Below are 27,248 nucleotides of genomic sequence, written 5' to 3' on the forward strand. Positions count from 1 at the left end.
AGCACATCTTGATAGATTAATTGTTTTAATTAAGTTAAATAACGTTAATGGTAAACACTAGGAAAGACTTTACTGAAAATTACAAAGGCTGTCCATTTTTCAGTGCACATATGTGTTCAAATGTGTTTCAAATGCTGCTTAGCATGCCTGATCAACAGATGTTAGTTAATCAGCATCTCAAGTGGGATAAATTTCTGTGGAAATGGTTTATTTAATACTGTGTTTCAGTAATGTCTTTTACAGGAAACATTTGGTTTTGTTTGAGCAACACACTTCTGTCTGCTGTCAGACTTGGTAGAATACAAAATAAGCCAAGTGACTGGTGGCAGCTGGAAAAGGTCAGAAATTACCAACTTGTATCATGGTAAAGATTCTGACTGCAAATCATTAAGCGTTTACATAACCTTATTCAACCAAGGGCATATGCTGATCGGGTACTTAACTTTGAGAATATACATAAAGTGTTTAGGAACTGGACTTAGATAATTGATGAGTTTTTCAAATGGGAAATATTAAACAAAGGCAGCAAAGTTTTTGAGTTAGAAATCAAAAACGTGTTGATAGCTCCTAATGCCTAACCTAACATATTGATACTGCTGTATGCAACATGATCATAGTGTATATACTGCAAAGGTGATTACAGTAGTAATATGCCATTTGAAGTTATTCATTCAACTGTATAAGTATTCCTGTTGAACTTGAGATTTAACAAAACATTTCCTATGGAGGTAAATTTCAGGTATTTTCATTTTGTGACAGCTGTATGAAATGAACTTTCCTATTTATATTCTTTAGGCAGGAAAAATTATACGGTTTTGTACTTCATACTGGTACTTGTTCTCTTAGAGCACTTTTAAAACCTTTTTTCTTTAGAACAGTCTCAAAAATACCATCTCATAAAATAAAATAACTGTCTGGAATTCCTTGAAGCTCATGGTTTGGCTTCTGAAGTTCTTAAACAAATAGACTGTCAGAAATTGGTGTGGATTCATTTCCAGGATTAATGCTTCATTCGCAGTAGTTTCTTTGCAAGATCAATACTCTGAAATATCAGAAGATTAAAGATGTATCAGATACCAAAAACTCCAAACACTGTTTTAATTACTCAAATAGAAGGAAGCTGGATAATTTTTAGTTGCCTATGAAGAATGTTCTGTTTAAGCCAAAACAAATTCTTTACCAGTTCTTCTAGAAAGTCTGGAAATATTTAAGTTTCTCTCCTCTGCTTATGAGACAATGCCTGTTAGTGAGCCAGTGGTACATGGGATAATACTCTTCATTTGTAACAACCTGTCATTCAGCTGGTCAGTAAGCTAATTAAGTTTGTTCGTTAATGGTTTCAGTAATGCAGTTTACTAAGTTTGAGGTTTCTTACTCTGTTTGTCGTGCCTATAGGAAAAAAAAAAAGAAGCAAGAATCCGAGGTCTGTGCCTGTTGAATAGTTTACAGAAAGTTAAACAGTGTATCCATTCACTTCTCCTATTGTGGTATGTGAAATACAGTCTTTTGAGCTGAATCCCGGAGTCATTAGCTATTAACTCAGGCAAAGCACCTATCAATTTCAATCATAGTTAATCATATGACACCCCTTTATTTATGCCTGTATTGTGGTTTTAACTAACAGCTTGTGACAGGGATTTGTGGATGGGTCACGCAGGTGTCTGAGTCCCAGGAAATGTTGTGGTCCCCTGGCCAAAATCCTCTGTGGTTGCCCTGAGACTAATTGCCAGACTGGGCTCCCTACTGCACTTCACAGAATAAATTTCCTCTACTGCCTTAGCAGAGGGATTTCAAGGATATAATCCTTCATTTTCCCTTGGCATTGGAAAACACATGAAACCGTGGTGGCAGTACACAACTGTTAGCACTCCAAGACTGTGGAGATGGGGCAGAGGCTGTAATCTGGACAGAGTAATAAAGAGGTGATGTGGCTTGGGGTGGCCTTCGTGCACCAGCACAGGGTCAGCCAGAATTTCAGTCTTCCAGTGGGAATATTCAGTACTTCCTTCAGTTATATAAAATATTGGCATAGAAGCCCAGGCACGCATGGGGAAAAATATGTGGATTCGAAACAATACTTTCAGTGTCTGTGAGCTCTTTACCCAGGAAAAACTTTGTTTTATAGCAGTACCATGTGTGCATCATACTGCTGCTACTGCTGAGCCTCTTTCAGCACAGTTGGACTCTTTTATACGAAACCTTCATGACTTCTTTGCCTTCTGATCGAGTAAGCTTGTGACAGAGATACCATTCATGAAAATCTGTTCTCTTTTCCAGGACCCCTCAGGAATACAGACTAGATTAGTTTAAAGTATATGTAAGATGATTGACAGAAAGGTGTAAACCTAAGCTTAGGGAATGGCATTATCTTCATGGACAGTCAAGCTGTATGCCTGTTTAGCTTTCCTGCTTATTTTAGGCTTTTGTTTGTGTGTGTTGGAGTTGTGTTGAATGGTCAGATAAACTAAAAAATAGTTGTGAATTCCCCAAAGTGATGTTTCCAGTCATTTGTGACTCAGAGACTGGAAAAGACTGGCTGAAAAACCAATGAGTTCTTCTTGGTAATAGGAAGTGGGTAAGACTTTTTAAGTGGATAGAAATTGCCTATAAAAGTTTTTGAGACCTGTAGAAACAGAACTTCAGTTCATAGATGCTTAAGGGTTATGAAAGGGGGAGAGTACCTTAAGAAAATGCGGCGGGCTAGGAAACTGTGCAGTGACTTGAGCGTTGAGAGTATCTGAAGCACTATTAGATGTATCAGAAAAATCAGGGTTTACTAGGCGTAGAAGAACTCTTTGTTTCTGCTTGGATTAGGACTCTGCAGAGCAGTCATGTTTTCTGATACATAGCTCCAAAATTACACAGATCTTACAGCACTGGGAGTCCCATGTGGCAGTTGCTTTTTCTCACTGGCCAGTTTCTACAATGATCTGGATGTTAACCAAATTATCATTGATTCTTCAAGCTTTAATTCACCATAGAGGCAGTGGGAGCAGCAGCTTTAATCATTGCCAGTTTTTACTGACAGGACTACAAACTACAATTGCCAGATGACTCAGACTTTGGCATCCTTATTTTTGCTCATGGTTTTTATATGGAAATTTGAAAAAGTTATGACCACAGAGATCATGATTTTTGGTAGAGTGCAAATGCTGTAGCACCACACCTAAACTATAAGTAGGCTTCAGTTCATCTTCCTCCTCCTCCACTACTTTATTTTTCTCCCATCCTTCTTTACTTTTTATGTTTTTAATTTATTACTATTAAATGACACCTTTTCTATTCTGGGGGGGCGGAAAAAAGTGCCAGTTCATGATGCAATGTTGGCTCTCAGGTTAGTGGAATCTTGCCTTGACACATGTGAACTGCTGGAATGTGTCCTTGAGGCTTTTGACCTTGAAGAGAAACACTGGGTTTTAGGTAATGTGCCTCACTGCCCAAAGGCTCCATTTCTGAGATCCTAAGGGGAGGTGTAGCACCAACCTTGATTCCTTCTACTTTTTTTCAGAAAGAGGAGAGTTGTAAAAGCAAGATACACTGGGGGAAGAAGAGTTGAGTGCAACATACTTTAGCTGGCTCTTGATAACAGCCACAGTGTACGACTTCAATAAGTGGCTTTGAAAAAACAGTCTCAGTTCTAGGAAAAGGGCTGAGCATCTGTAATTATAAAGTAAAACTGAATAGCTGTGGTTATAATGTAAAATGGTCCTTCATGGAGCATGCTCACCTGGGACACAGGTTGAGAAAACCAGCATTGTTTAAGGATGTAATATGAATTCTCTAAGTTTTAGTGTAGCCACTTGGAGGAAGCATTATGAGTGTTCTCCAGCTGAAAGATTTTTAAGCTTCTGGGAACTGCAGCACAATCTGTATATCATCCAGCTAGGGGCACTTGGAAGAGCTAGTTCCAGTTTTCAAAACAGCCGAGCTGCTACAGCAGAGGGAGTTGTGCAGAATTCCCCATTTGTGCATCTTGATAGTCTTTGTGAAGTACCAGGCTGAGAGTTGCTTCTGGAAACAACTCAGCAGACTCTGACTGATCAGGAATGGTCAGTCTAGTGCAAGACAGCTGAAAGATGTGTTCATATAATGTAAGCCTGGGCCAGTATCTGGAAGGTGAGACTTGCTTAGATACTTTGCTGCTTTAACACAGCCAAAAACCATCCAGGCGAGGACTGTTTCTCACCCCCTGCAACATCGGAAAATTTGTCACCAGACCCTCTGCAGACAGCAATTGAAAATAGACTCCTAAAGTTGCACAATAACTGAGCAGTCTTTCTGAATCTTTTTGGCCACTCTTGTTTTTGCTGTTCATGTGTCACCCTAAAACGAGACTCAAAGCACAAGTGGTGGTAGCCTGTATATGGGTGGTGTACAGAGGCACACCATAACTGTGCTAAGTTGCCGTAGTGCCAAAAACTTTGACATGTGTGGCTGTCACTAAGATGGAGGATGCTTCCAGCTTCTTGCACATCCCTTGACAGATGTCTAAGTTTCACATGCAGTAAGTGCTGAGCTGCTGCAGGCTGCACATTGCAGTTTGATGTTTAAATAGTGTACTGGGGCTGCTTTGTTTCAGAGATATTTCAGGAGGTGCCTGGGGGTAGTATCTGTGAGAAAGGGATAGAGAAGATGGCTGGGATGATGCCTTGCTAGCCCTCCCCATGCAGAGGGGACCCTCTGATGAGTCAGAACCCTGATGTGGGGTAGCTTGCTATCCTGTTACTAGTCACACTATGAAGCTACAGAGAGTAACTCTGCTTCAGAAACATCATTGGCTCATGTGTGCCCATGTGATCAAGAGCACACTGGAAAAATTTTAGAAAAGTTGGAGGAAGCTGTCAGTGCCTGTGCATTCAGCATAATCTGAACTGCAGAGTGACTAGGTTACTAGTTGAAGTGAAAGCAACTGCAAGGCCACAGCCTGTGGCATAGGATGAGCCAGCTATCTTGAGCCGAAAGCTAAGTGGCCGTGAGCATTTGGGTCAGAGGTTTATATGCTGTCAGAAAGCAGAGTTAGATTAGGGAAAGTCTATTCACTCTGTACTGAAGATTCACACTTTGGCACATTTTAATTGTTTGCTGCAGTGCTTATTTATAACAGCATTTGCTTTGAAAGTATTACTAAGGGCAGCTGTTGTGAACTTCTCCTGTGCATTGTGCATTACATTTTATACCTGATTGGCAAGTTTTATACCTGATTTAGATGTTTTGGTTTTTTTAACATCTGCATCTGAAATACATTTAAGCTTTCTTTACCATGAGAAATGGAAGAAAATTGCAGAAGTCAAGAACATAATTAGTACCTTGTAAGCTTCTGAAAATTAGTATTCTTTTTAATAAAAAGCAGAATAAGGAAATTATTGATGGGGGAATGACAATTGACCTCAGAAATTATTGCATGATTAATTTGAATATTTGCATGGGGAGGGAGAGAGTTCTTTGGAGTAACACAGACATCACTTATTTCAACTTTAGTCATCTTACATGTGTTATCTTCAGTGTCTGAGCAGCAGAATCTGTCATTAAATTTGGCAGTTTTCAGTAACTGATCAGAAACATTAAACAGAAATTGATGGAAAATTGAGGCTATTTAGTAGGAAATAACACAAAAACCATAGTCATACTTTTTGTCTTTCTCTAAGAGAGTAATTAGGTGTTTGAGACAATTTATATAGCTTCTGAAAAAGTGGACAGGGATGTTTTGATGAGGAAGAAGGTAGGGAATAGGTGCCAGTGGTAAGTTACCACCTTAGAAATATATTCACTCATTCTTGTGGCATATTGTTTCCTTCTGTTTCTTTCTTTCTTTTCACGTTGACACAGGGGAAGATAATAATGTCCCCTAATTGAGTCATGCCTGTGTAGAGAGCCTTTGCAATGCATAGGCACCATTTAAGCTCAGCTAAGAGCTCCAGTGAATCTTCAGTGTCTCAGCGAGAGGTTGACCCAAGATAACTGAAAAAACATTGTACTAGAAGTGAGCATTTTATAGTATCACTAATGAGAGTATTCTTTACCTGACTATTCCAGTGTGGCAAAGCACTTCCTGGCCTTTCCAAGCAAGAAGACTGCTGTGGAACCGTGGGTACTTCCTGGGGTTTTAACAAATGCCAGAAATGTCCCAAGAAGCCATGTAAGTGCTATTTTGTTGTTATTCTCTGGATCAGCTTATGCTTTTTTTTCCCCTCAAGTAGTATTTTCTTTTTTTTTTTTTTTTTTTTTAAGGAAAAAAAAACAACAAAAGGAACCTAGTAGAAAGAATGTGCTATGATTTGATTAGGAACAGGTTGTAGAAACTGGAATTCCCCTGCATGCCAGCAGGGTTACATTATGCAGGCACTCAATGCAGCCAGCAAAGTTGACATTGTTGGGTTTTTTCTCCCCTTATTCCTCCTTTCAGTCAGTGGTGGACTGTTGTGTTTTCTCAGTGCAGGAAGAATAATCACATTGAATCATCTTGCTTTTTCCAGCTGGACTTATTTTTTTTTTTTTTTAAGTTTGCACAGAAATTTTAAATTATAGAGGCGCCAGTTACTGCTTGGAGAGAATGCAGTGACGTCTTGGGACTGCAGATGAACTTTCAGGTTTGGAGCCAAGATCTTCCAGGCTCTAAATTGTCAGTTACTTTTTTTCCTCTGCTTTTAAAATATCTTCCCCAACAATTAGACAATGACAAAGACTTCTTTCACCATTTTACTACGATTTGACATCATATTATAAGGAAAAAGAAATTTCAAATTTTTTGCATGATAGGTGAAGATAGTCTCTTGAACTTTCTGTGAATTATGTTATTGTTGCACAGGAATAACAATACTCCTGTGACATGTCATATTTTCATCATTAAATGAAAGATGGGTAAAGGTAATGTAATCTCGGTTTTGCAGATGGAGTGGACCTGCATTTAGTGGGCCAGAAATAGGGCAGGAGATTGCAGTCATTCTTATCTAGGTCATCTAGGACCCTGTTATTTGTACAGATAGCAATGTTGGAAACATGTTCAGTATTAGATCTTTTTGGAAGCATGTTTTTGTTGGCAAGTCTTAATGTAGATATAAATACAATTCCAGCAGAAAACCTACTTTTACTTCTATTTCTCTGACTCCTCCTTCCATAGGAGACTGACATAATTTCTGCTGACTCAGTCTGATCTGCTAGTTTATGAGGCATTTAATTTTCATGCATTAGAGTATGTTTATTTTCTGATATGCTTCAGGGAGAGAGCCTCCTTGGGGTCATAGTTAATAAGACTCGGGTACCTGAATTTTTATTCCTGTATTATGTAAATACAGTTTCTAACAGGGCCATGCATGCCAACTGTATGACGTTTAACAAAGAAAAGGGCCAGATTCTGTACCTGGGATGGGACAGCCCTGAATGTACAGACAGACTAGGGAATGAGATGCTGGAAAGCAATGCCATGGAAAGGGACCTGGGGATCCTGGTTGACAGCAAGTTGAATATGAGTCAGCAGTGCCCTGGCAGCCAGGAGGGCCAACCATGTCCAAGGGGGCATCAGGCAAAGCATCACCAGCCAGTCGAGGGAGGGATTGTCCCTCTCTGCTCTGCACTGGGGCGGCCTCACCTTGAATATTGTGTGCAGTTTTGGGCACCACAATACAAGAAGGATATAAAATATTAGAGAGCACCCAAAGAATGGCTATGAAGACATTGAAGGGCCTTGAGGGAACACCATAAGAGGAGCAGCTGATGGGTCAGTTGGCTCGTTCAGCCTGGACAAGAGGAGAATGAGCAGAAACCTCATCGCAGTCTACAACTCCTTCACAAGAGGAAATGGAGGGGCAGGCACTGATTTCTCCTCTCTGGTGACCAGTGATAGAACCTGAGGGAATGGCATGAAGTTGTGTCAGGGGAGGTTTAGGTTGGATATTAGGAAAAGGTTTTTTAGCCAGAGGGTGATTGGGCTCTGGAACAGGCTCCTCAGGGAAGCGGTCACGGCATCAAGCCTTCCAGAGTTCAGGAAGCATTTGGGCAATGTTCTCAGGCACATGGTGTGATTCTTGGGGCTGTCCTGTTCACGGCTAGGAGCTGGACTTGATGATCCCAGGACTTCCCCCACATGAAGCTGTGCTGGCTGTGACCGATGACTGCGTTGTCCTCCGGGTGTTTTTCAGTATTTCCCAGAATAATATTTTTCATGATTTTACTGGGCACTGAAGTGAGACTGACAGGCCTGTAGTTTCTGGGATGATTCAACCAAAAACTGTTTGGAACTACTAATACAAATTTTTTGGTTTCTGGTTTGAAGTGAAGTCTACTTGTTAGTTTTTCATTGTTCAGGTAAAACACTGGTTGTCTCAGCCTGGAATCCACAGTCAATGTGTTGGTCAGGCAGATCTTTAATACCAACATGTCTGGCATGGTGTTAAGAGCAAGCAATCAAGGAAACACTGGGGCAAACGAGGTCTGAAATTCTGATCCACAGATCCTTCCTAGATGGGTACAGAAAAGTGCCTGAACTCAACCTAAAAACCTCTCCTGAAAGGAAGTCCAGCACCCTTTTTTCGAAGCACTGAGTAAGAATACTTTTTTTTAAAATGCTAATGAGATGAGCAATGTCTTTTTGTTATAAAAGCTTAATGGCCAGCACACTTGCTCAAGATGGGACACTTCAGAGTTCCTTTATCTGCCAGAATAATTTCTAATCTGCATTTTATACCTATGAGGAGATGCCCTAACCCATAAAATGCAGGAACAATTCTTGGAACAGGACTAGCAACCCAGTCTCTTTCCCAGAGTCCTTAATTACTTACGGTATGAGTCATGCTCACTCCTGCTTTCTGGCTCAATTTGGAATTGTTTTTTTGAATTTCACTGTATGATCTCAAGAGGAGACAGAGAATGTTGTCACTTGGAATAATCCTCTACTTCTGATTAAAGCATTCCTGGAAAGTAAGCGTTTGTTTCTCCTAGTCATAATCGGATACATTTCTCATCTTTCTAGGTGGGAGTTCTCACTGTACATTAGTGTTTTAAGAAGGGAGAAGGAGAAGGGTGCACTGTCTGTTTTCTCCAGATTAAAATGGAGTGTCATTATATCACTGCATTATATCAAGAACATAATTTGGTAGGTGTATGCTTCAGGAATATTCATTAAAGCTTTGGTAGCAGTATAGGTGTTTTTTCTAGGCCAGCTTTGATTTAGGAATGATTCTACATGTGATGCTATTCAGTCATGCCATGTCTTATGGCAAACCTGCATGGGTGCAAATGGTGAATTTTCAGATTTCTAAGAACTTTAGGTGATAAATTTGGAGTTTTGAAGGTGTTTAAGTGATCTTACAGCATTTTAGAATTTTATAGATGATCAGTTTGAACTTAGGCACACAACTTGAACCTCTAAATCTGTTTTGAATCTGGGCCTAAGTGTCCTTAGGGCATAGGTGTCAAACTAAGCCTCATGCCAGTATCAAAGTGTTATGCTTCTGTAGAGTAAACAATTTTCAAAGATAAATGTAACTTTATTATAAGACTTAATGGAAGTATGGAGTGGATGCTGAAGGATTTATGTTCATCAAGTATTTTTATTTTTACAACAATGAGAATGATTCAGTGGTAGAAAGAGTATGCATATATATATTTACATGTATAAATTTATATGATGTTGGATGGAAAAACTTGGGAGTCAAGTAAATCATTAGTAAGTTGTTGTTAAGTGATATCTATGGCGGTGTCTCAACAGGCTAAATTAGTCCCACATTTGTCCCATATAATTTTGACCTGTTCTGATACTTCAGTAAATTGGTATTACCCTTTTTATTGTAAATTTTTTGGAAGCAAACAGACTTCCTTTTGCTTTTATGGTTTTAAGCTTCATAAACGGTTTAAGGTTGACCTGTTTTTGTAATAATATGTAGTCAGGTTGCAATCTTTTGTGTAACACACTTTAGCAAAATATTTAAGCATATGCTTCAGTCTCACTAGCAGGCACTTTTCTTCTCACTCCAGTCAGCTACTTAAGGACATGTGTGAGCTTATGTGTGCCTTGTTCCCGTGGTCTTAAGTAGGGCTCTGTCACTTTGTAGAGATGTACTTGAATATTTTGGGTTACAGCCACTGCTCAGTCAGGGCTTCTGTCCTATTGCAAAATTAAGTGCCTTGGCCTGAGACAGCTCCCATGTCTGTAAGGTTATGGGTTATTCAGTTTTACTGAAAACCAAGAGAAGAAATTTTGGAACAGATCTCCATTTTTGAGGGCTTCTACAGAAGACGTTTAAGATAAAGTGCATTTCTGTGTTACATGGGGAATGTTATGATTGGTCAGGCTTCTTCTTAACGGTTAATAATTGCAAACAGGTTGTCTAAGTGTATAAAGGGTAAGTAATGTAGGACTCCATCCAGCTCCCACATGGATCACTAGGCATCACTGAACAAGCTCCTTACTCTACTGTGACCCAGTTAACGTTTCTGCTCTTTGTAGAAGGAAGAAAACAGCTGCTAATAAGCTGCCATTTCCTGTTCAGTGTGGGAGTAGGAGGATGAGGAGGGAGGGAGAGGTTAAAAAACTCTGACCTCACTCCACCACTGCACTTTCTAGAGCAGCTGAGTCATCCTGGAAGGGAAAATGTGTTGCAGCACTGGAAAAGGCCTGGCATACCTTATGGCCTAGTCTCCATCTACAAGTGCGAGAGTTCTGCTCTTCCTCTGTTTTTGTTCATCAGGCTGCACTGCAGGGTATCTCACTCGGTTTTAGTGAGAATTGAATCGGGTCTGTAATGGCAAACACAGATCACTTAGGATGTAATGAGTGCAATTAGGAGTCTGACTCTGCCAACATGACTATTAGGAGTTTCATTGTATTTTTGGGGAGACTAGACCATTTTGCTTTTGTAAATCTCACCTTAAATTTCAACTGGTTTTAATGTTAACATTGTGAAAAGATTGTAGCTGCCACTTTAAAAGAAAAAATTTCCAGATTTTGGGTTAAGTTAAAATGGTTGTAGTCAATGTAAAGATGGAAAATATGTGTTCAAAACTCTAATAATATTGTTGCTCTGGTTTAGCCCGTACTATTTTTGTGTTTAACCATTTTGTAATTTTTGCATATCTAAGGAGAATCTTAATGTTCTAATTAAGTAATTATTTTAAATAAGTCACAGCAATTTGAAATAAAACTATCTTGCTCCAAAAGCTGCTACTCAGGATCATGATTTAAATTTTTCCAAATAATAGGAAAACCCTTAGAAGTAATGAAAATAATTATTGGGTTTTTCTTCCCTTTTTTTCCCCCCACTGTTACAGTTAACCAGTTACCAGTTGTAAAATAAGCTGCAGGGATAAATGTGCAATTCAGGCACTATGTAGTGTGAAGCCAATCAACAACATTGTTACTCGGTTGTTCTGTCTTATTTGACAATTTATATACAGTGAAGATGAAAAGTACTGCATCTGGTTTTTTGTTGGGGTTGTTTTTTGTTTGGTTGGTTTGCTTTAAGTTCTTTTTTTTTATCTACTGAACATTTAGAACACTTTCAAAGGAAACTGAAAGATGTGACAAAATGTAAGGGATCTCTGTTGTAGCAAATTATGAAAAACTCTCTTGACTCTTAGCAAAGGCACGTATGTGATCATAGGGCCAAAAGTTTAGTCCTATATGTTTAACAACTTACTGGACTTCGTCAAGAAGCTAGATTTTAGTGCATAAACATACAAAGAAGTTACTGCTCTTATTTATGATGTTTAAGAATCAATACATAGTTTTCTGTAGTCTCAAAAGCAACCTTACGGGAAGAAAAAAACAAAAAAGAGAAATAAAAAACTGATTAACTGAACACTTTCTATTTTGGCAAAATTGAATTCAGTCTTTACTTTGCAGTGTTATGTCTGTGACAGTTTGCACTGATCAGCCAGTAAGTGAAGTTCAGTCTTCTAAAATTCAACAGCTTTGTAATCACAAATGTGCCCTTTTCTTCTTTCCCCTCGCCCCTTATTTTAAAAGTTTATTTGCATCTATTTGCTCTGGATTTCAAGTATTTTTTTAATTCAGTAAAGGCAGGAGAACTGGTACCCAACGATTTTGCTTAACATTTGAAGATACTTTTGCTTTCTAAAGCTGCTTTCAGTTATAAAACCATCATTGAGTTTCCATGATGAATCTTCAACTTTATCTTTTCCCAGCATGATATTTGTAGCTTGTTTGCAAAAGTAGTTATTTGAATATTTGAGGACAAATAGGATGAATGATAATGTTCTGATTTCAAAGGTTTCTGTTTTTGTAAAAAATACAAATTTAAGTGTATAACTGAAATCTTAAGTGGTAAACATATAGAAAGAGATGGAATTAAGGTTACCTGTACAACCTTTAATTTTAATTTTTTTATCTTTTATGCTTAACCAAGCATCAAAAAAACTTGGATTTTTTTTTTATAGTTATATGATAATTTGGCTGTCTGGAAATAAGCATATAAATTAGCATTATTTAACTGATATAATTTTTTTCTTCAGCTTACCATGGATACAGTCCTATGATGGAATGCCCACAAGGCTACAAGAGGATCAATGCTACGTTTTGTCAAGGTATGATAGTGTCCACAATTGATTGTGTTTGTGTATTTGTTTTCTGTGACAGATTCTTTGATATTTATGACTTACATGAATGAATCCAGTTTATTGATTTGTATTTGAGAAAAAATGTTGAGGCTACTTTTAACTCTTTCCAAATATTAGCAACTGTATAGCGTGGTTTTTTTACCTCCAGGGCAAAAATCTTTTAAAACTTTTACTTATAGTTTAATTTTCTTTGATGATGTATAAAGATGATTTCATAAGGATCCATTTACTTTGCTCTTCAGTATAAAGACATTGTTCTGTCAGTTTTTTTGCTGAACAGTGAATCTGTACACTTAGTTAAATCAGAGAAAACTAGCAATATAGAATAATTTTTATAATCATGGAAGTTTAGAGTAATCAGAGAAAAATCCTTTTGGACTTAGAGGTTAGACACAACAGTACTGAGAAAAGCCAGGCAGTGTCCCTGGCAAGATGAAGATTATAAGCATGTGTACCTGGCTGCTGTGTAAAGCAGTGACCCACATGCTTCCAGGTTGTGCATAGTGCAGGTGAGGATGTGTGGAGTTTGACAGTGTATAAGTTGTGTTACTCCAAGATTAGACTGTATTATCTCTTAACTGTAAACATTCATGGCTAGGCTTTGTGAATGCAGATTTGGGAAGGGCTCTACCCACATTTGCTACAAACACGCTGGTGGCTAAAAAGGCCAATGCGAGATAGACAAATCTGGTTGCAAAAGGCACAGCAGAAAGTCTCCTTGGATGGTATTGGGAAGACACGATTCTTTCTGCATTGTCTTTTCTCTTTGATGGTTATCCTGTGCGTGTTCTCAAAGGAAGCAGCAGCATTATACATAGTGTGTCCAGACCTCCCAACTGGAGGCCAGAGTAGAGCAGCGATGGAGATCAATGTGGCCAAGGCTGAGATGTTGCTTCAGGGAGTCCTTGTATCTCCTCTTCGGGGCTCCTCTCTTGTGGCAGCCGGTGGCAAGTTCACCATAGAGCAAGATCTTAGGGAGGCAGTAGTCCTTCATCCTTGAGACGTGCCCTGCCCAACACAGCTGTGTTCTCAGCAACATAGCCTCAATACTTGTAACTGCTGCCTGTTCTAGAACAGATGTATTAGCCACATAGTCTAACCAGTGGATGTTTAGGATTGTACGGAGGCAGCGTTGATGGAAGCGTTCTAGGAGACGCAGGTGGTGGTGGTAAATGACCCGTGATTCAGACCCATATAAGAGAGTAGACAACACTATGGCTTTGTAAACACTGATCTTTGTACTTTTCTTCAGGTGTTTATTTCGCCAGACTCTTTTATGGAGTCTTCCAAAAGCTCTATATGCCTTTGCTAACCTGTTGTCTATCTCTCTGTCTTGGCTGTAAACACAGAAGTTATCAAAACATATAGGGTTGTGGGATCTGTGTGATCATGAAGCTACAAAGAAAGGCTTGGGACATTTACATTCTCCTGGCCTATGGCATCTCTATCTGATGAAGCTGAAGAGATACCCATAGGCATATTGTTGTTCTTTCTGTGTATCTTTGAGCACTGGACAGAAAGTGCCAGATGAGGATGTAGGAAAAACCTTAATTGCTTGTCTAACTTGTTTGGCACAGCACAAGCAAACAAGAAGGAGGTCTGAGAAGATGTGAGCAGTCTTGCAATGGTACTCTGGAGAGAGATTTGGGAAATAAGGGAAAAATGAGTTCAAGTGAGACTGATATTGCTGTGGTCAGGTTTGTTAATCATTGTTGATACAGCAAGGGTAAAAGAGGTCCCAACAAAGAGTAGTGGTGGTGGAGAGCAGGATAAAATGAAAGAGTAATTGATGTTAAAGGATATTTGTAGGCATTTTGGACATAAAGTTAATCTTATTTAACTGAAAACTTTCACTTAACATTCTGATGAGGGAATGTACAATAGCCAGTTGCATAAAGAAATCATTTACCAACCAAAATAATAAAGTTCCTAGAGCATTAAACACAAACGTCATGCTGTTTCACTGCTGAGGGAGATCTGAGCTGCTATCTGCAAGTATAGCCACCTAAGCCGATCTGCTGCTCTGGCCTCTACCTAGTGGTTTACCAGCTTGCAGGGTAGGAGCATTTGGAAGACTGCAAGAGAAAATTGAGGTGGGTCAAAATAGTAAAAACTAAATGGAGGAGAGCTGCCAATTGCATCTCAGGAGCTTGCTCCCTGCTCTGCAGTGAAAAACCATAGGGTCCTCCTAATAAATAAAAGGAGTGGGGAGATGTTGATCGTAACTTACTAATGAGAACTGAAAAGTGAAAAGGTGAAGGAGGTGAGTGTGAGTCATAAATGGGCCGCCTTTTCATGCCTCAAATTAAACACACAGGTGGTGTGTATATTTCAGCAAGATGTTTCCAGCTATTTTGAAGGAGATTGTCTCATTCTGCATATTATTTGTGAGGTTTTTCGGAGTCTGCAAAAGAGAGGTATTCTAACTTTGAGCACAGAAAGTGTCTAGAAGATGCAGTGATGCCATCATGGCATCCCTCTGAGCATGATCCAGGAGAGAAGGGAGCTTTTGGTACCTTCAGTAGTTGATCACAAACCCCACACAATGGTTTCCTAGACAGCAGCGGCCCAGCAGGCATTTGAAGGCGTGTAGGGCATTCAGTTTGTTTCACGAGATTGTAGGTGTTGGCAAATCTTATTCCATGGAAACTAAGATTCTTAGTCAGGGTCTACAGATGGTTAAAAATTGTCTGGTACTTGTGGAAGGTTGCCTGTAGTAGGCCAGGAAATTGTTTCATTGAGCAGTGGCAGGCTGATAAGGGAGGGAGAACATATGTCTCTGGGTAGGAGCATTTGAGGGAACTAAATACTGCCATGGTAGTGTACAGAAACAGATCCATACCTGGTAGGCTAGTCATTGTTTTTTGCACTGGATTTTGATAGATTTTCCCCTGACACATTTTTGTACCACATAACTAACACTGCAAGAAATATGAGGCTTTAAAATAGTTTGTTTTATACTGCTGTCATTATCCCAGAAGAGAGCAGGCTGTAAACTCTAAATATAACTTGTAGTTGATGCATGGGAATTTATAATCTAGAGTTTAAGCATCAAATGGGAGTAGGATTATCTCACCAGGAAGTAGGCTGTTGATGAATTGAGGATGGACACAATCTCTTAACTTTCTGGAGAGGGCAGAGGGGGTGGCTGTTGGAGGTTTCCCCTATTGCCTTATCAAGGCTTGGATGGCTCCTCTGTGATTTGCTCACCAACACGCTCCAAAAAGGAGGTACAAAAAAGGAAGGAACTGGGAGAAGAAATACCCATGAAACAAAGCATGATGGAATTTAGTACTGTTGAAGTAAGTAACAAGATTACCATTTTCTTTCAGCAGGTCATGATTTTGACCTCTGTTTGAATTTTCTTCAGGAAAGCTAGCTTCATTCGTGAAAGCTGCTGTCAGGGTGCATTTCAGTCCTGAAGTGGTTAATAGCATGTACTTTTCAATGGGGCAGCCGAAAGTGTCCTCTTAGTTTATCTGAAGCAGAAATGCTTTTCTAGGAGCAAAGAGGATAGGACTAATGCAAAAAGAGCTGTCCATATCACTAACACAGAACAAAGCTACAGCAGTAGATGTTGAGAGAAAACTGTTTAAGCTGCTGTCATGGGAGTATTCATATTCTTTCAGTGATCCTTACAATTATATTGAAAGGGAGTGGAACAGCATGTCTATATGGAAGTGTACATTTTAATTAGGTTATTCTTTACTGAAAGGGTATGCATGCTGTGTCCATGCTCAGAAAGGGCCAGGGTTGCCAGACAAAATAGTAATGGGGATATATTTCTGAATCTGTGCCTCCAGCTTAAGGAGATTGTTGTTTTCACCTAAATATTGTCCAGCTTTCACTGCCTTTGAAAATCAGGCCTAAAAGTCTAATTAACCTTCTGTTCTACACTGGTTTTGCAGTCAAAAGCCTACAAAGGCTTCATAAACTAAGAAGTATTAGTGTGATTAATAACCAGATCCTGATTTCTTTCCTTTCAAGTGAGTGAACTAATATAATGAAACATTCTTCTCTCTAATGTGTAAGTAGGACAACAAAGACCCATCTGTGGGTATGTTAATTCGAACAATTTAGTGTAATTGCTATTAAGAAAGCTCTTTTCCCCCTCAGTAATTATCTTTTCAATTGGGTGATTTATTACATGTACACACATGGATGCCCTAAGGCTGTCATTAGAGCCAAAATACAGCTTATCAGAGTTGCAACTTCTTTGTCAGAATCCACATGCAGTGTTAATTTCTGGTTCCCTGCTTTGAATTATACTACTGTTTCCTTACTCTCTAATGGTTTTCTTGGAAAACTGAAGTAGAATGAAAAAAACAGCTGGTGAAAAGGTTGGATTCATTTTTCAGGAAACTAGCATATTGCCAGTAAAGCACTTTAGAAATCTTATCTTAAAGAACTGGAAAAATACCTGGACACTTGTTGTTTTACACTGAAGTAAAAAGTGCATGGAAGTTCATGGAAAGTCCCTATATTCTTAAAATAAAATGTATATGAGCTTGTAGAAACTAGTACTTGTATGTTGATGGATCAAATTCTATAGTCATGTGCTCTGGGGACTTAAAGCTCTTTTCCCTTGGCTTCATCATGATTTAAGATAAATTTTGAGGGTATATTCTGCTCTCCTACATTTGTCCCTAAAATACAGTAATAAATCTGTTTTCTCTGCACGTTGTATGTTTATTTTACTACTTTAAAGTAATAAAAGAGCTTAGCTTTGTAAGAAATGGTTTTTATGTTACTTAGCTACTAAGTCAACAACCGTCTTTCAAAGAAGTTCTTTTATGATGATCGTACTGAGAAATAAATGTATCTCCAGAAACTGGGCTGGGTTGCTGTTTGGACATTGATTATGTGTTTGAGAAGTGTGGATCTGCAAACTTGTGTTCCAGTAAATTCCACGCAAAAGCACAAAATGAGTTGGACTGATTTCTCCTGCTGCTGTTATGTTAGCTCACAGAAATCAATGGGTCATTTCTTAGAATAAGCAGCTGTTTTTTCTGTAATTTTAGAAAATATTGCAATAGATTAATTAACAATGAATCCTTGTTTTTTGTTTCTTTTGCCCCTTGTTCTCACTAATCATGTTATTATTGAAACAATCAACTATAATGGAGGCAGAAAAATCTGGATATTATATGTTTCTTAGAACAGAGGATATTAATAGTGGTTAACAATGTACCTATAGTGGAACCAGTTGGAACAGTGTTTTCTGTGGTGTTAGTAGGTAATTGATTGTAATTGATTTTCATAAAGAGAATAAAAGCTGATGCCCGTATATTGAGTCAATTTGGAGATCATTCAGTCAGATGGCACTCCCACTGAAGCCTAGCATATAAGTACCAGAATGAACAAAATTTTCATGAATAATGTAAATTATATATTCCAGTCTAAATTTGCAACCTAATTTATTGTGCATATTAAAGCACTTACTGCATGAAAACATCTATCCAGGCAGATATTTCCTAAATAACATTTAATGACTGGCCACTAGGTCAATTTTAATTAAGAAGTTGCCCAGTACTGTGGCAAATTAGTATATAATTGATCTAGAAGACTTGCTTTGCTTAAATGCAGCAAAGTGTCTTAAGTGTGCGTGGGTCTTATTGAAAAGCAACTTGCTCACTTTACATCATAAGGAGACTACTATTTTCTGTTCAGTTTTATTGCTTAGTAATTTAACCAAAGTCGATTGGTTTTTGATAAACGTAGAGACTGAATTTCAGAGCTAAATGCAGAAGTCCCCTTCAGAAATTTACCTTTCCACAGTGCTCAGGGCTGGAATCACTGTCTCAAACTATTGAGATTGCTTGTGTCCTTTGGCACCAGACACTTGAGACAGAGGGGGTGAGACGGGCTGCAGTACTTTGCAGCCACAAGTTTATTCTGAATATTTCAGTGAAGCTACCAAGGCTGTGGTGATTTGACTAGAAGTTCCTGCTTCTACAACTTCCCATTCTTGGTCCAAAATTCATAAGAACCTTCTGGATATCATGACTGTCCTAGCTGGAAGCTGTTGCATATTTACTTTTTATACCTTGTCATATGTTTTCTTAAAAATTGTGAAATTAAACATTGTTTTCTTCTTTTAGTGCATGTAATGTGACTTTGAAAATCTGAAATGTTCATTGTCTTTTGAATTGAATTTATTGATGTAATCAAAAATCACCTCAAATTTGTAACACAGAAAACTCAATGATACAAGTGAGATCTATTCTTTCAAAAGACATATTTTTTTTTAATTTATACTAAATCACTTCTTAGCATTCTTCAGCCTTATTTATGAAAATTTCAAATGCATTTTATTTACTTCAACATAAAATAATTATAAACTCAAACCCTGGTCCAATTTTGATAGTGGAATTTACCATTTCAAAGTTACCAGTGCTCCAGAAAACAAAATTCACCACATTATTTACGTGAACAGTAGCAATAGTTTCTTTCAAAAAACAAATTACAGACTGGTTTTGTTTGCATTTGCATTGTTTGAAATTCTTGCTGTGACCCCTGACTTTTCTGAATTTGTAGACTGTTTTTCTTGAGTAAAAATGTTTTCTTTAAAATGAATAGATAGGTTTAAATAATGTAAAGTCAGAAGATTTCAGCTTTGACCAAAACACATGAATAAACTTGTATGTTCAGTTCTAGAATTTTGAGATAATACTTAATGCTCCAAACTGTGATAATTTTGATGAGCATAAATTCAATGTGCTATGCCTGGAAATGAAAGAATGAATTTAATTTTATAGAAATGTTTCAAATTCTTGTATGTCTGTGACCAAATATGGGCATCGCTCACTCTTCAAAACAGGACTTGCTCCATGTGTCCAAATGACCTACAAGGCTGAAGGCAGAGAAGACAGCTTTACACCACCTTAGTGTTTCTGCATTAGTCCAGCTGGGCCTGGGTGGTCTGAAGAGCTGTTATAATAGTTAACACAGCCAAAACATAGTGAACTTCTCTTCCTAAATAGTCTTACAGCTGGAAGCTGCCAAAAGGAAACACTACAGAGCTGATACGCCAACCATCAGCTTTCATAGGGTGCTCTGTAGCAAAAAATTCTTTGCTGATCAACAAGTCCTTCTGCAACACTTTGCTTGGCTGTAGTTGGCATCCAGCTCTTCACATTGTCTTGGCCTGTCAATGCGTAGAAGAGCAGTAGGCTGTGAAGCTTACTTTTTTAAATGGACATCTTACATTGCTCTCATCTTCCTCCTTCACTTCCGTTTGGTTTTGGAGGGGGGTTTGTTGTTTTTGGGGGGTTTTTTTAAAGTCCATGGAGATTACTGTGTTCAAAGTCATGCTCTCCACATGAGCAGACAAGCATTCAGTTAGGAAATAGTTGTTTTAGCTTGCTTTTTTCCCCAGGAAATTCAGTGGCAGTGAGTCATTAACACATTTCATTTTCTGAGAGCAGGCTGACCTGACACCCAGAAGACCTATAAAAATGTGTGGGAAGGTATCAAACACTAACTGTTCTTGTTAAGAGAGACTGTTTTAAGTTCTTCTTAGTGGGAAAGATTGTGGGATAGATTAGCAGCAGTTTGGTTACAGCATCTGGGTTATTTGAAGCTGGGAGCACTGTGGTGGCTCTGGAGCGGAGTGTGGTGGCTGACCTCACCATATATCAAGCTGTGTGCTTAGAAAAAAATATAGGAGGAGCTGAGACACAGCAGACTCATCTCTACAGTGCTGCAGCATCACTGTCAAGACCTTGGTTATGGCAAAGCTTCTGTGAATTTGGATGAACTCGTGAGAGCAGAGTCAACCAACAGGGTTGCTGGGATGGCATGTGGCTTCCCCTGCCATTACCACAGACTGAAAATATGAGTCAAACTTTCGTGGAGATGGACTACCAAACCGAGGAGCACAGTATGCCATGGAACAGTTCCATGTGTTTGGCATGTATAATATGGAAGAGTAACAGCAAAGGGTCAGGCTGGCAGTCAGTGCAGAATGACAATGCTTCTTTCATGCCAGCGGGTTTATACTCATTTATTACCATTGAGAAAGGTCAAGTCATTCCCATTATCAAACATCAACTATTACAAAATCAATGCTTTATTTATTAGTTCTTTATAAATAATGGTGCCTAGCATGAGAATTTATTGCGTAGCCATGCAAGGTGCTGTGTGGAATATCTCCTTGCTTAAACTCTTTGTTTCTGTCTCACTAACGCAGAGGCTTTTTACCGAGGAAACTTCATTATTCTGCTTTTCTCAAAAACTGAAAGTCAATATTGAATTGGTCTTTGGAAAGCGTTATTTATGTGTGTATGGTTTTATAGTACTGCTACATAGCCCCATAGTATTTCCTCTGTGTATATGAAGGTGTTCAATCAAATCACTTCTCAAGAGTGTCATCAGTTCATACTTCGGCACAACAAAAGATTATTCAGATGTTTTTCTCTAGTTAGTACAATGGAACAAATGAATTCTCATTCCTATACTTATATTTTATGTCCATATACAAGAAATAGAGGGCTGAAAAGAAAAAAAATCTGTTAATCTCGAATCAGATTTCTTTTCCAGCTGCCTGAACAAGTTGATTCCAGTGCAATTTGCATAGCTGGGCAGGCTGGCAAGCGGTAGCAAACATTTTGGATAGGTGGCCTTTTACCACAGTCTGAAATGAAGTGAAGTAGGTAGTAAATCTGGAAGGGATTTTTTTTTTCCACCCAAGTTGTTAAATAACCACTATTCTTACATATACATTTGTTTCTTTTGAAAATGTGAAGGGTTGGGATTTTTTTTATGGCTTGTTTCTGAGGAATCCCTAGATAGGCTTGTGTAATTCAGCATAGAGCATCAGCTCAGTAATTCTATGAGCTCATTGAGAAGATATGACTTGGAAAAGAGGCGTTAAAATACACTATAATTAAGTTATGCTGAGGCATCAGAACATGCACAATGAAGTTAACTTTAAAAAGTGCACAAATTTAAAAAGAGGAATATCTGTGTTGGGGACTCTGAAAGGAATGTTCACTGGTATTTAGCTATTTACACATGAGCTGGAACTTAAATGTAGTGGCGCCCACATTAAATAGCAATAACAGAGCACATGTGTTATTGGGTGCTGTATTTTTAAATACTAGACGTACAAACTCAGTTTGTCTGCAAAGAGATTGAATACAGAGGCAATAATGACAGCATCTGTGAATATTTCCTGCAAAATAATTGAATCATTTGGAAAGAAAGATGCCTGTGTATTCATGAATTATAGGAAGATCCCATTTACCCGCAAATCAGCCACTTCAATAAATAATGCCACGAAACCTTCACTATTAGTAGGCAAAACTCCAGAAGAAGATTCTTCCAGTCTCACCAAGTGTGTCTCCTATGTTCCCGTGCCAGTTTTTCCTCAGCAATGACATGAAATACAGTTCAGATCTGTAAAAATATGCATAATTTCTGTTCAGATTATATTCAAATTAAATTTACCCTAAAGTTCACAATTACAGTTTAAGCTATGTTAAAAAAAATCATTATAAAATCCAAATACCACAGTTTATCTAGTAGGTATTCAAGATTATTCAGCTAGTTGAAGTCTTTAATCTGTAACTAGAATTTTGTACCTCCTAATGTTTCACTGTAAATATATTTATATATATATGGATTTCAGTTCAGTAGCTAAGTTATTCAAAGTTGAACAACTGCTTGAGAATTACAACAACAGACATAGTTCTACAAACATAAAATATATCTGTGTCTTTCCAGGATTTTGCTTTCTGTTTTTAGCATGCCTATATACTTTTAGTATTCAAATGTTAAAGTTTATCCATATATAGATTTTTAACATTCCTTAAAATTAAGGTGGATTCAAACAGAGTAAAATTATCATCTAATAAGTGCATCATCAATAATTTTAAACATTAAAAATATAAATGCACTTATGCTATTCTATATAATTACTTACCTTGCTTAAATACACGTAGAATGGTAGAATTATTCTCCTAGATAGAATGGGAAAGTGCCAGATTTTTCATGATCACGTATATTCAAAGAGCATTGTATTTTAATGGTTAACAAATGAGATTTAGTCTTTCCTTGAAAATTAGAGTTATAAAATCCAAGTCAAATTTACATTATTTAAAATAAGTTGTCTTCTATGCTGATTTAAAACTTAAATCCTGTTTTCACTCTACAAAGAATTTCTGCTAATTCTATATGGATATATATTCCAGAAAAAGTGACCAAAAAAGTGATATGTTATGTATGTCACCTGGGAGATATCTTCCATTTTTTCCCATTAGTATAGGTTAATTTTCCTATAAGTAAAAATGTACACTTTGAATTTGGAAAGGGAAAAAGTTGTTTAAAAATGTCTGGTTATTACAGTGTAGGAAGCAAAGCAATTATTTTCATTATATGTACCAATTTCTCCCATGTTTTTTCTCTTCCTCCAAAATCTTTATGTACTTTTTGCCTGTGTGTATATAATTTTGTATTTGTGTAATTTTGTTGAGGATTTTTATTTTTAAATGAACCCAGGTATCAAGATTTCCTGTATTCAAAGTAAAGGATACAAGGATACAGTCTCTTCCTCTAACTTATTTCCGACAACAGAGACAGTGCTCATAAAAGCAAGTAGAATTGTTTCATGGTTTAGCATTTGAGGACCAAATCATCTATGGGTGAAAAATTCAGTAGGGGGTTCTTGAGTATTTGCTTTGTATTAGCTTCTAGGTATTTCACAGTCTTCTCTTTCATCAGGTCTTTGTTGTGCCTGATTTTTGAAAGTAGAGGGTTAGTAATACTTCCTTTCCTCCTGATAACTTTACAGCAGCATCAGTATGTTTCTATTTAGGGATATTTCAATAATATCTGTAGTTTGCTAAGTATTAAGTTCATTCCTTGTTATACTCACAAATTATAATGGTATTGGAAAAATTATGATCTTCCTTTTGGGATCAACTGGAACTTTGTAGATGCCTTCAGTCATATTCTGAGATTTCAAGACAAAAGGAAGAAGCTAGTCTGACTAAGAAACAGAAGAAACTTCAAGAAAAAATTTCAAGTGCATCAGAAAAAGTCTAGCTTAATAAATATTCTGTATTAGTGTAGTCCTTAAATAAGATACTCCTGTGCTTATATGGGATATAATCCTGCTCAAAGGTTGGATGAGACAAAAGGTAGGCTGCTGTAGGAGAATATTTCAGATGTTTTTTGTGCTCTTTTCTTATACCATTGTCCTTTTTTAATAATCCACTCCCTCTGAGGTTAGAAAGTCATGTAGTCTGGGAATTTCACTTGAAAATTCCTTTGAGGCAAAGCTGATCCTTTGTAATTCATGTGGTTTCCATCACATTTCGTCCGAAGTTGTTGTATATAAATTATCACTCTGTCACACATAGCTAAGTGCATAGAAGAGAAGTTTATCCAGGTGGTGTCAAGATACTATATTAGGTATAGCACTGGAAGAGCTGAGGGATAAGTTGAACACTAAGTATTTGGAAAAAAATGCAGCTGGTATAGTAACTGCTAGTGTCTGCTGTTCTGTGCACTCCTGTGTAGTGGGACAAGTAGCCAAACTTGTGGAGAAAAATTAAGAAAAAACGTTCTTTCTATAGGTTTCCAAAAGCAAACTCCAGCACATCTGTCATATTTTGTATATTCCACTTCTTACCCTCATTGATTGTGTTGAATTAGGCATCGGTATACAAGGTGAAATAAAATGGTGATGGTTTTATAAGAGCCAAGAGAAAAGATAATAAATATTGTATATTTTAGATAAAATGATCACTAATACCTGATTTTCAAGGAGCTAGCAGGAATATCTGACTTCCACTTGAGGTTTGCCCAGCAAGGTAGGCATTTTTTCCTAGCCTTAAGGATAGGGAGGGAAGTCTTATGTAAAAATAATACACATAAACATTTTTAAGTAGGTCTATTTCAATGTACTCTCTCAATTTTTCTGCAAGAGGATACATGGAAATTTATGATAGAGGTAATTATGGATTAGATGGGCTTTTATTTTTATTTTTATTATTATTTTAAGGTTTTGTTTATCAGTCCGAGCTATGTTGTTGCTCTCCCCTGAAATAAAATCCTGGCTGTTAGAGATGGTATTCAGATGATTGTCAGGCAGGTCCTGTTCTAAGAGTAAGTGAATTACAGATGCAACCCCAAGTATGATACAGGCTTGAGGTCCAATGCTTGTGTCATGGGAGAATGATTCAGTGAGACCCTGAAAGGGACACTTGTGTGGGTGGCCTCATAACAGCAAACTTTATCAAAGTAGTTGTCAGTTGTTGCAAAGTTGTGTTCCCACAGATACATGTTTTTTTAATGTCACATATGTTCTGTGCTTCCTGAAGCATATTCTTGTTATCAAGACAGTAAGCTCTTTAGACTAGAGACGATATTTTTGCATTGTGCTTCTTCCAGCACAATGAACCTTTGAGCAGTGTGGAATACAAATACTAATAAAAAATGTAGTAAATGTATTAAGCACTGTTCCACCCTGCATAAAATATATACTACATCGCTTTAAATTTGTCTCTGTGAACATTCTTGTGAGCTGTGTTTGGCTGCACAAGCAATCATCTAGTCAGGAAAAGAGGGGTTGATAAGCCAGCCAAAGTGTATTTGTTTTTTTTAATTCAAAGTATTCAAGAATGATGTATAAATGTAATTTTGTTTCTGTTATGTTCTCAGCAGTGTTTTAAAAGGTTATAAATCAAATGTCATTATGGGAAAAAGTGTTGATTAGAGTGTTAACTTGTAACAGTCCTCCTACGCTTATTTTTTTAAAAAAGGTAACTAAAGAGAAGTATTAATACATGTTTCAGCATCTGTTTATTTTCAATTTTCCCACAGATATCAATGAGTGTCAGCTACAGGGAGTATGCCCTAATGGTGAGTGCTTGAATACCATGGGCAGTTATAGATGTACCTGCAAAATGGGATTTGTGCCAGATCCTACCCTCTCAAGATGCATACGTAAGTAATGATGCTAAGCTAACAGATACTTAGTTGCATTTTAGATGAAGATTTATTTGACCAGGCCTAACTATTCTAATCTGTCACCTTTTATTTGCTGTCCCCACCTCATCTTCTCAGTTTATTCACTTTACGTAGTCAGTCTCAGTCCTCATGCCTCTTTTCTGTCTCTTGTCCTGGAAACGTTGGTTTCCACTACTGGCTGCCCAAGACCTTTGCTATGTTTCCCTGGCTTGTCACAAAAAACCTTCAAGGCCACATCCAGCCTCCTCATACATTCAGTCTTTCTCAGTAGTTTGGTGTTCTCCTTCCCACATATTTTTTTCTCCCATCTCTGCTACTTCCTCAGCCAAAATCATCTTTGTGTCCTGCTCTCCCCTCTTCCACCTCTGCAGCTTTGATCTGAGTAGTTTCCATTACTAAACATTTAGCCCAGGTTGATATTTGGCACATTTTCTTTCTCATTAAAAAGGATTAAAAATTAAGAAAGAATTAGGAAAAAGAAAAAGTTATGAACAGCATGAATGCAAATATCTCCTAAGCTTTTCTGAGTTGTCTTCATATTTATAAAATATGGTCTTGAGATACAGGTGAATTCTTTCTTTTTTTTTTTTCCCCAGCATAATTATCCAATACTACTAGTTAATGACACTCAATTACTGAGAACGTTTCTTAGCATTTTGGAGAACTTCATATCACTTTTCAGTTGAACACCAGAAAAAAAGGAGTTGGTTGTTAGTTTTTGCTTTTGCTTTTATGTGTCATGTTGAAAATCAGGTAGTCTTTGTATTTTTAAGTGAACAAATTACCCAAAACTGTTAACCATATGTTAATTTGGATGCATAAATTAGAAAGCTGGATGGGTCTTAGCTTTCTCATACTAGTCATAGCTTTTGGCCTTTGGCTCTTCCACATTAAAACTAAGTGTAACAAAATGTAAATATGTAATTGTCTCTTTTATAAAAAAAGTATCATGTATGCTTTTGCAGTCTCACTGACATAACCTACTTCTGGATGAATGTTCTAGTGGGTATGTAGCTTGACACAACTGTGTAATGCCAATGATTGAGCTACAGCAACTGGACTTGTGGACAAGTGAGACAGCCGATTCTAACTCTATTGTGGCAGCATGGCAATTTAGGAATTTTTTTTTTTCTTTAAAATACTTATCCTTGGTCTAGGATGAGTTTGAATTCAGGAGTGTTTGATTCAAAATAAGATTATTTTTTTTTTATTGTGTTGTGATTTTTGTTTGAGATAGGTGTTTGAAGTAAAACTTCTGCAGACAGTAATATTAATCCATTTAACCGGTGTTGGAAATCTCATGGTGTTTCTCTATTTTTCTTTTTGCCTGAATAGTAGCATCCTCTCTTTCACTTTCATTGCAGCTGATAATCCTGTAGTTGCTGAAGAGAAAGGACCCTGCTATCGGTTTGTCAGTGCAGGAAAGCAATGCATGCATCCTCTTTCTGTTCAGCTCAGCAAGCAGCTTTGCTGTTGCAGCGTTGGCAAAGCCTGGGGCCCACACTGTGAGAAGTGTCCACTTCCAGGAACAGGTAAGAACATCCTATTAAAAATCCAAACTCCTCCCCCCACCCTACGTTTGTTATGCATGCTTTAGAAAACCCTCCACACTATATATTATAGATATAGGGAAATTAACCCAAAATCTAGTTAATACTCCTCAGTTATTAAAGGCTCTGGTGAAAGGATGGCAGCTTTTGAGA

The 27,248-nt window shown here is 37.7% G+C and overlaps 1 protein-coding gene across 3 annotated transcripts in view; it reads left to right on the top strand.

Moving 5' to 3' along the window:
- The window catches only part of LTBP1 (latent transforming growth factor beta binding protein 1), a 193,889-nt gene that overhangs the window by 97,274 nt on the left and 69,367 nt on the right, over positions 1 to 27,248 (top strand). For all 3 annotated transcript variants that reach the window (XM_017806812.1, XM_017806813.1, XM_017806815.1), the window contains 4 exons: positions 6,034 to 6,136; positions 12,466 to 12,537; positions 25,399 to 25,521; positions 26,910 to 27,077. In XM_017806812.1, coding sequence (XP_017662301.1) covers positions 6,034 to 6,136; positions 12,466 to 12,537; positions 25,399 to 25,521; positions 26,910 to 27,077 — 466 coding nt within the window. The remainder of the gene's footprint in view (positions 1 to 6,033; positions 6,137 to 12,465; positions 12,538 to 25,398; positions 25,522 to 26,909; positions 27,078 to 27,248) is intronic.

Source organism: Lepidothrix coronata, unplaced genomic scaffold (genome assembly GCF_001604755.1).
Source record: "Lepidothrix coronata isolate B3197 unplaced genomic scaffold, Lepidothrix_coronata-1.0 Scaffold16, whole genome shotgun sequence".
Lineage (NCBI taxonomy): Eukaryota > Metazoa > Chordata > Aves > Passeriformes > Pipridae > Lepidothrix > Lepidothrix coronata.